We start from the raw sequence: 9,554 nt of genomic DNA on the forward strand, positions 1-9,554 counted from the left end.
TCCACACAGACAGCTTACCTGTGGCTTATTTATAGTGCTTAGGCTGATTGCAAAGTGAACTAATTATCTACAACAGTTTTCACATGTGCAAGTGTGCCAGACAGTTGGCAAAATAGTGTTAATGATAGCCATACATGTGTATAATTTTGCTAGGAGTGTGTTGGAAATTTGGTAATTGAGTGTAAGCAGTGAGTTGTGTTTAAAGTTCTGCAAAAAGAGTGTTGTGCAGTGAATTGTGCCTACAGTTTTGCAAAGTGTGTGTTACAAAATTGTAAACTGAGTGCAAAGCAGTGTTTGTGCTTTTAGTTTTGCAAACTCAGTGAGTGGTTTTGCTATACGTATTAATAGTTTTAGAAATTGTGCTACAAGAATCACGATTAGCGCTTAAGCATTCAGAAAAAACTGTAACATGAGTATTTAAAATCTCACACCTGCATTGCTTATATACTTCATCCAAAGTAACCCCACTATGTACCCTAGCAAATGTCTTCCCCAACAAGTCAGCTTTTTCTTGATCATTTCTGCCAATTTTTTGACCCACAACCAAAACTTGCTTCTTCCAGTCATCTTCTTCAACATAGACCATACATCCCCCAGCTCAGTACCCCTGCCTATTGTAGAGCAGAACTGTCTCCATGCATTACTCTTGACAGACTTAATGACCCTATGTACTAAAGCTCTCTTCCTTTGGAAACCAACTAGATTCTCAGGAGTCATATTCCTACGCAACACTCTGTAAACCCTACTTATTTCTCGAAGTTTTCTGTTCCCAAAACTAGAATCTGTTACGAACAGAGTTGACTAAGTTTCGTGTATTTTTTACCCTTTGCCAAAGTTAAAAAAATAAATAAAATAAAAACCTTGTTTAGGAGTGCAAGGGCAAACTGAGTTACTGCCCACGCACATTTCACAGAGTAGGCGTTCCTTCCCTAACGGAAATATGCAAATACATGCTAGAACGCCCCAATAGGATATCGTTAGCTTGTACTTGGCGCTGATTCCTTGTTATGCCATTTGTTCCCATTGGAAACGAAAGGCTGTGATCTATCTTGGGTTAGTTATACAGATCTTTGACATTACAAATATGGGGTTTGCTAAGAGCTGTGGGATATGTAGTTAAATGGTGTCTTGTCTCATTTGCTTTGAAACTGCAGCGTGTGGAGGAGTCAGAAATATCATTTAAATAAAGTGTCTTTATTCTATGGAGCATACATTACGTTGTACTTGACGTTTGAGTCAAACATACGAAATGTGTGCTGCTCTGTGCAAACCAAAGCACTTCACCAAAACCTGTGCAAAAATACCAACATTACATGCTTTTCCTGTGTGTGGTCATAAACTGTTACAAAACATCCCTAAAATTTCTAAACAGAGAATTTGAGAACAGAAAACCACAATGTTGTGAACAACATTCAGACATCCAAGTGAAAATTATATTAGGGACAAATGAGACTGTACAAATCTCGTTCGAAGGTCGAGAAAAAAAATGGATATTTTATTGCAGTCATGTCTGCTCAGCCAAAAAGCCATGACCATATCAACACTCACTGTCTTATACTGTGTATTCCAATTAATTTGCAGGTTTAGTCTTATAAGCCAATTGATAATACAAAGTAAGCTAATTGATACAACAACAATCCTGGTCGTTCACGAGCAATATGATCATGATACCATGGAAAAACAATCATTGCACTCTAACTAAGATTGTCCTTCAAGTCACAGCATTGTTAGAACATGTTGAGACATGTTTCAGAATAACATTTTGTTAAAACAACAATGTTTCTATTTTTTTTGCAATATTTTCAACACAAGTATTTCGCTATATTATTTCGGTTGCTATGATTGGCTACAGAGGACAGAAAATAACCAATGGGATGTTTGATTTGGTTAACCAATAAGTGAGCCACTTTGATGGATCTTTAACCAATGGTCTTACGAGTTTCTCGTTCTCAACCAACCGGCTTTAGAAATTGCTTTGTTGACGTCATGGGAAAGTATAAATATTGATTCATCACAGTTTTTTTTTCACTAGTCGCGTTGTGTGTCTCAACGAAGAGGAATACGGTCTGCTGGTCCGCCTGTCAAAGTTTTGGAATAATCCAACAGTTACAATACGGTGAGTGACTTTAGCTTTTTTGATAGTGGTCTTTCCATTCACAAAGAGTTGAAATAGTCCTCGGTTGACCTGCCAGAGGAGTTTGTCTGTAACGGCTAAATATAGCTAGAACAATAGAAATCCCAACCGAGATGTGTGAGATGGCTGCCGGCTAACGCTAGCTAACTAAATTATTCTAACGATATCAGAAATGTGTAGGTTAGTTTCATTATGCCACGTTTTCGCCATGTTAATTAGCTAGCAGTCGTCTTCCCTCTACCTTGGCTGGCTAGCTGTGACTCAATACAACGGTTCAACCAGCGTGGGGTTTCTATGGCTGTTCCTAGCTAACGTTAGCGGTAGTGCTAACACTAGGTCAGTCGTCGGTCAGAAGTTGTAACTAATATCAGTTGATTTCGACAATGATTTCGTTCTGATGGCGTTTTCCTCCTCCCCAATGCGTAAGTACAAGTCGACACTAGTAATGTTGGCTCAAACTTTCACGATTAGTTTTATTAATTCGATTTATGCTGTTCGTGCCCGCTCAAACGAACAAAGACTGCAGTGCAATTTACGCAATGTTGGCAACTGGGCCGAGGCAGCAAGCTGAGGAAAGGAAGGCGGGGTGGTGTTCATAATCGAGCGCGACTGGACCCAACGAGGCGCCTCCAGCGGTGCATTTACGCTAGATGTGGGGGAGGGGAATATTGAAATGGAAACAATTGTTACAATGACGCTAAATTGTTTCAGGCATTGCAACTATTGTCACTAATTATCAAAAGTGATGGGGACAACAGTTGGCTACATTTGTGTAAAGCGTTTATGGCTGCAACATTTTAAGCGTTGTTGCTTGTTTGTAGAAACTAAGTTTTTTGCGTCTTTAGCCGCCTTTTCACATCGACCGAAAAATGTAATGTCGTTTTTGAAGGCATTTCAAATTCTTATCGGCCTGCCTTTGACTATTTGTTTGTCCTAGTGAGAAATGGCTCGTACCAAGCAGACCGCCCGTAAGTCCACCGGAGGAAAGGCGCCAAGGAAGCAGCTCGCCACAAAGGCAGCCAGGAAAAGCGCGCCATCCACCGGAGGAGTGAAGAAGCCCCATCGTTACAGGTACTTAGAGCAGTTCAACCTGTTCTCCCAACATTTGTTTGTCTGTGTGTAGATGTAACATGAGGGAAGTGGTTCACTAACAGGTCTAGTTTTAGAATGAATACTCATCTCCTAAGTCAGTCTAACGTTGTACTGTTTTGTACCCCAGGCCAGGAACCGTGGCTCTGAGGGAGATCCGTCGTTACCAGAAGTCTACTGAGCTGCTAATCCGCAAGCTGCCCTTCCAGCGCCTGGTGAGAGAAATCGCCCAGGACTTCAAGACAGACCTGCGTTTCCAGAGTGCTGCCATTGGCGCTCTTCAGGTAAGATCACCACTGACTGCTGCTACCACACATATAGATATGTATCTGAAGGCTAATGGATGGCGTGAACAGGAACTCTTATTTTCTTAATCCCATGATTGGTCAATTTGTCCCTACTGTTTTCTCTTCCTTCTCTCCACCAGGAGGCCAGTGAGGCATACCTGGTGGGTCTGTTTGAGGACACCAACCTGTGCGCCATCCACGCCAAGCGTGTCACCATCATGCCCAAAGACATCCAGCTGGCTCGCAGAATAAGGGGAGAGAGGGCCTGAAAGGCCTGCCTGCTCCAGACACAGAATCCTATTTATCACACTTAACCATTTTGTGAATTTTTATTATTTCTTTGAGATTTTGTTTCCTTTTGTAATGCATTTTAGAATGAGGTTAACGTCAGTCATTCCACAACAAACATGATTTCAGATATGGCTAGTGTGCAGATTGGAATGTTGTAGGAATATCGTCTTGGCTTCAATTGCAAGTGAGGCTTGTTTTTACGTTTAGTAGAGGATAGAAAGTGTTACATGACTGTCGCCATATTTACTCCAGTCAGATGGCCTCGTCACATGTTAACTGGCAAATGTGGGGTCCTGGTAGGTAGTACAGGCTCTAGATGAGGTTGGTGCTCGTGAAGTAAAGAGCGGATTTTGTTCTGTCCGGGTGGGTGGTGTCAGGGTCTTTCATCCATTTCCACCCTTTGTCACGGCAGTCTGCCAGCATGTCTTGCATAACAGCTCACTCCTAGTATTCCATAGTGGTGTCAGGGGGATTGTCTGCACAGTTACTCCTCCTGACGCTGTCTGGGACGGCCAGGAGCATGACCAGGACTCCCTGTATATTCTGGACTGTTTTTTACAATGTTATTTTTCCAACATACAACAAACTTTGGCAGCTACATTTTAATATTTATGAGTGTCACATTGTCTTTCTATTAAATGTCTTTACAAGTAAATGCTTGTTTTGGTTCTTGTTGAGGATTTCTTTATCCACTAGGGGCTTTTACAGTTGATAGTCCTGTTGGATGTTTCTTCTATTGCAATTATACCTGGAAGACAAATTGCTGTACTACATGGGTTTTGACGTCAATACAGGCACAGAAAATTAAGTTCGCAACATCGTTTGCCATGTATCCAGTTGTAGCTGTATTTCTTGTCATATGAACCATTGAGCTTAAGTAGCTGTAGAAGGGGAAAATGCATTTCAATTAATAAATCTAAATTGAAAGACCTCCCCCATCCTAATATTACATTTCCTTCACCACATCCCTGCACCAGGAAGTAATCATACCAGAGGTATTAAATGTTCATTATACTCAGCGACGCAGTTGAATTCCGCGCTGGCTCAGCACCACATAGCAGAATCCTGTTGCGTTTCTGGGGTGTCTCAAACAGCCACTCGAATGCTCCAGAATGTTTTAAGGTCCTGAAGTCATTCTGATTGCCATGTAAAATAGCCTTTTGGATGACATCACCCATATTATTTGGGGATTGAAATGCTACCATTTGAGTACTTTGTTGCTCCTGGTTAATGAATACTGTGATTACAGGGTGACACAGATCATAATAAACGACTTAACGGTCCTGAACAACTTCTCCCTCAACGTGATCAAGACAGGAGGTAATTGTGGACTACAGGGGGGAAAAAATAGGACTGAGTATGTCCCCATTCTCATCGACAGGGCTGTAGTGGAACAGGTTGAGCTTCAAGGTCGTTGGTGTCCACATCAACAAACTATCATTGTCCAAACACACCAAGAGTTGACAAGGGCACGACAAACCCTATTCCCCCTCAGGAGACTGAAAAGATTTGGCATGCATCGAAGTTCTACAGCTGCACCATCGAAAGCATCCTGACTGGTTGCATCACCGCCTGGTATGGCAACTGCTCGGCCTCTGACCGCAAGGCACTACAGAGGGTAGTACATACGGCCCAGTACATCACTGGGGCCAGGCTTCCAGCCATCCAGGACCTCTATACCAGGCGGTGTCAGAGGAAGGCCCTAAAAATTGTCGAAGTGCCGGTACCCCCTGTATATAGTCTCCCTACTGTTATTTTATTTTACTGCTGCTCTTTAATCTATTTTTTACTTACCACTTATTTTTCTTAAAACTGCATTGTTGGTTAAGGGCTTGTAAGTAAGGATTTCACTGTAAGGTCTACACCTGTTGTATTCGGTGCATGTGGCAAATTTGATTTGATTTGAACAGTCATTCTGAAAAGTACTTTTTCTCTCATGCTAACGATCAGGAAGTTCGAAAAGACAGACTGAATGGGTGGGGACCTTGTATTCATGAGCTTGCCTTGACTGACAGCTCTTTAAAACAGCCTATGTCAAGCAACTTGGATGCAGTGTTGCAGTAAAATCAAATGTCAAATATTTTTTATATATCTCCCGTTTGGCATGTCTCTTGTGATGCGGTTCACAGCAGCACTGATGGATGTGTTGACATGACAACTGCGTCAGAGTTTTGAACAACCCGTCCCCTCATTTTGTTCCATGCTGGCTGAAGACCTAGCTAGCCAGTAACTAGCTAACACCAGACACAGATGAAGACCTAGCTAGCCAGTAACTAGCAAACACCAGACACAGATGAAGACCTAGCTAGCCAGTAACTAGCTAACACCAGACACAGATGAAGACCTAGCTAGCCAGTAACTAGCTAACACTATACACAGATGAAGACCTAGCTAGCCAGTTACTAGCTAACACCAGACACAGATGAAGACCTAGTTAGCCAGTAACTAGCTAACACCAGACACAGATGAAGACCTAGCTAGCCAGTTACTAGCTAACACCAGACACAGATGAAAGGGGAGACATAAGGATCTTTGCCATAGATGAATAGTATAAACATTTAATTATATTTGCTGACACCCTACAGTCAAATTTTGGCATCAGTAGAGTAGCTATCTAGCTTTATAAACCACGCCCCTCTGCAAACACGCCTTCTCAGATGTTGGTTAGAAGGCAGTACTTATTTAAATTAAGTACGAGAATATTGGTGTATTAAAATGAGAGTTAGGGTGATGTCACACTATGCCCTTAATAATCCCGCCTCCTGAATCCAACTGTTTGACATGGGGGAGGGGACCAGTAACTTTATGATCAAACTTTATCAATGTAGAAGCAACAGTCATTGGTCATCATACTTTGATCTGGTTTAATCCAAATATCATCAAATTTCATGAAAAACATGGTTTTGACTGTTCATGATCATTAAGGTAAAGATGGGGGTGGGTAAACTGATTCTAAATCTGTGGTTAAGGGTGGTAGTTTAGAGAAAAGCTTGACAGTCAATAGGTTTTGACAGGGGAAAAAAACGTGACGAGCTTGGAGAGGCCAGGGTTACAGGTATAGAAGTTGGGTTTTGTAGAAACGCCATCAGTGCGTGTTCTGCAAGCAGTATAGCGGAGGAAGGCGCGGTGATGGACAGTGAGGAAGAAGGAGAAGAGCCGAGTGTAGTGGGAGATGTAGTGTGTTGAGGAAGAATGGCTCCAGACATAATAAAGAAGAATCTGGCCCAGTAGGAGTGCCATTTTTGGAGAAAGTGGACCTTTGCCTTTTGGTGGATCCATTTGTGGTTTCAGGGTGGGTGAGAAAGGAGTTGGATGCAGTTGAAACAGTGAAGGTAACCTGTAGTGGACTTGTGATATTTCTTTGTGTTTCTTCTGACCAGAGGGAGCAGGCGCTCCGTGTCACGCAACTTGGGTAAATATCTGTTTCTTGATTTGCTCTTAGAAACAGGACACCATTGAAAGGAATGATTTCTGGGGTAATGTGGAGATGGAGCAATTGAAGTTGAACATTCCTGGTGTTTGTGACGCCCGCTGTTTGGTGCGACGCAGACCTAGTGGGGAGCGTGGTGAAACCGAAGAGTCAATGTCAGTCCTTTTGTTTTGAGTCAGAATCTCTACCAGACAAAGAAATGTCAGGATATATCAGTTATCCTGTTAGAGCTTTTGTGCCGAATCTGTGCCGGACACTTGACTTCTTATCATTCATAGCAATGGTTATCAACTGTACCGGAGAAATGGAACGTAAATCACAGAAAATAGATGTTGTGGTGGCAGCTGCAGAGAAGTATTTGGGTATACAAAATTTGACTTCAGAAGTTACAGGGTGTGTTTAGGGGTGGTGTCCCGTCCTCCCTGGCCATTGGCATGGTGCAGGAGCAAATAGGGTCAAAGTAGTGGAATGGGGTAGCGGGTTTTTAAAGAGTGCAGGTGGCAGCTGCAGAGAATTACCTGGGTGTACGATATTTTACTGCAGAGAAGTTAATGGGGTGGTGATTTACATTTGGACGAAATAGTGGTATATAGGTGTAGGATTAGTTGGTGGTGCAATTTAGTCCTTTTAGGGACAGGAATAATGAAGAGAATTTAATGAAGGTAGGCCTCATACTCCAGTACAGTAGGTGGCGGTGTATGCACCTTAAAGTTGGATGCCAACTTTAATCCCAAAGAAGAAGAGGACTACACCTGCCTGAGAACACACACAATTGTACAATGTCCAAAGAGAAGAGCATTTTATACAAATGTATGGTCTAGCTAAGGTGTGACTGTATATGTATATACTGAGTGTACAAAACATTAGGAGCGCAATCAAACCACCGGTGTGCCTGGAAGAACCTACTACCATACCCCGTTCAAAGGAACTTCAATATTTTGTCTTGCCAATTCACCCTCTGAATGGCACACATTCACAATCCCTGTCTCAATTGTCTCAAGGCTTAGAAATCCTTCTTTAACCTGTCTCCTCCCTTTCATCTACACTGATTGAAGCGTTCACTTGGATTCACCTGGTCAGTCTATATCATAGAAAGAGCAGCTGTTTCTCGTGTGTATCAAGAATGGTCCACCACCCTAAGGACATCCAGCCAACTTGACACAACTGTGGGAAGCTTTGGAGTCAACATTGGCCAGCATCCCTGTGGATCCCTATGCAAAAGAGGGTGCAACTCAATATTAGGAAGGTGTTCCTAATGTTTTGTACACTCAGTGTACGTTTACTATGTTACGTCTAACCCATGAGTCCAGGTTGGATACAAACGCTACCACTGACCTGAGCGCCATCCCTAGCTCACAACAGGGTACAGCGTCAAACATAACACATACACCTGGAAGACACAGACTAACAATGAGGAAGGAAAGTCATACACAGTTCTGAGAATGTACAGGGCTCATTTCAAAAGAGGGTGCAACTCAGTTCTGAAGTGAAAAGGCATAAAACATTTTTAATCTCTAGTAGTATAGAAATATGTTCTGTTTTTGCTGACGTGAGGAGTGACGTTTTGTTTTGAAAACGTTGTCTTTGCAATGTTTTTTATATCTTACATGCTAACATTTTGCTTTCCAACTGTGCATCAATTACATCATAATCAGAGAGGGAAGGAAACAGTTTGTAGCTCCATGTCCTGTTTGAAGTCCATTTCTGAAAGGACCATGAAAGGCTCTGAGAGAGGAAGGATATTTGACTCCGGCATCATTATTGTTGTTGGACACTCGACAAGCTGAATGTCATGAAAAGTATTTCCTGACACTAACACCAATGTGAAAACAAAACAGTCAATGAGACGAAACGATAAAGCTGGGTTGTATGACTGGAAAACAGAAACCAGTAAAACAAGCAAATTATATTATATTATATCCAAAGATAGAATGTAGTCAAATGACCTAACACAAAATAAATAAAAAATTGTAATGTAGCAACAATGTATTAGAGCCAATATGAGTGACAGAGAACAGGCCTCTAGTACTTTGGGCAGGTGTTTGATGAGGGCTAGCCTGAGGAGGTAGCTTCCTCGTCCCTGAGCTGACAACAGCTTCCTGCAGGAGGAGAGGAGGTGTTTGATGAGGGCTAGCCTGAGGAGGTAGCTTCCTCGTCCCTGAGCTGACAACAGCTTCCTGCAGGAGGAGAGGAGGTGTTTGATGAGGGCTAGCCTGAGGAGGTAGCTTCCTCGTCCCTGAGCTGACAACAGCTTCCTGCAGGAGGAGAGGAGGTGTTTGATGAGGGCTAGCATAAGGAGGTAGCTTCCTCGTCCCTGAGCTGA

At 42.5% G+C, this 9,554-nt stretch overlaps 1 protein-coding gene across 1 annotated transcript; it reads left to right on the plus strand.

Annotated features, from left to right (window-relative positions):
• Window positions 1-2,025: 2,025 nt before the first annotated feature.
• On the plus strand, window positions 2,026-4,456 carry LOC311127286 (histone H3.3A). Its single transcript, XM_084159093.1, has 4 exons — window positions 2,026-2,116; window positions 3,072-3,205; window positions 3,354-3,507; window positions 3,651-4,456. The coding sequence occupies exons 2-4, from the start codon at window positions 3,078-3,080 to the stop codon at window positions 3,777-3,779; spliced, it is 411 nt and encodes a 136-aa protein (XP_084015219.1). The 5' UTR covers window positions 2,026-2,116; window positions 3,072-3,077; the 3' UTR covers window positions 3,780-4,456.
• Window positions 4,457-9,554: the final 5,098 nt, after the last annotated feature.

Source organism: Coregonus lavaretus (assembly GCF_964263955.1).
Source record: "Coregonus lavaretus genome assembly, chromosome: 1".
Lineage (NCBI taxonomy): Eukaryota > Metazoa > Chordata > Actinopteri > Salmoniformes > Salmonidae > Coregonus > Coregonus lavaretus.

Coding starts and splice junctions, on each gene's coding strand:
- LOC311127286 (XM_084159093.1), top strand. CDS start 3,078: ATGGCTCGTACCAAGCAGACCGCCCGTAAGTCCACCGGAGGAAAGGCG. Junction 3,206..3,353: donor AAGAAGCCCCATCGTTACAG/GTACTTAGAGCA, acceptor TTTGTACCCCAG/GCCAGGAACCGTGGCTCTGA. Junction 3,508..3,650: donor CTGCCATTGGCGCTCTTCAG/GTAAGATCACCA, acceptor TCTCTCCACCAG/GAGGCCAGTGAGGCATACCT.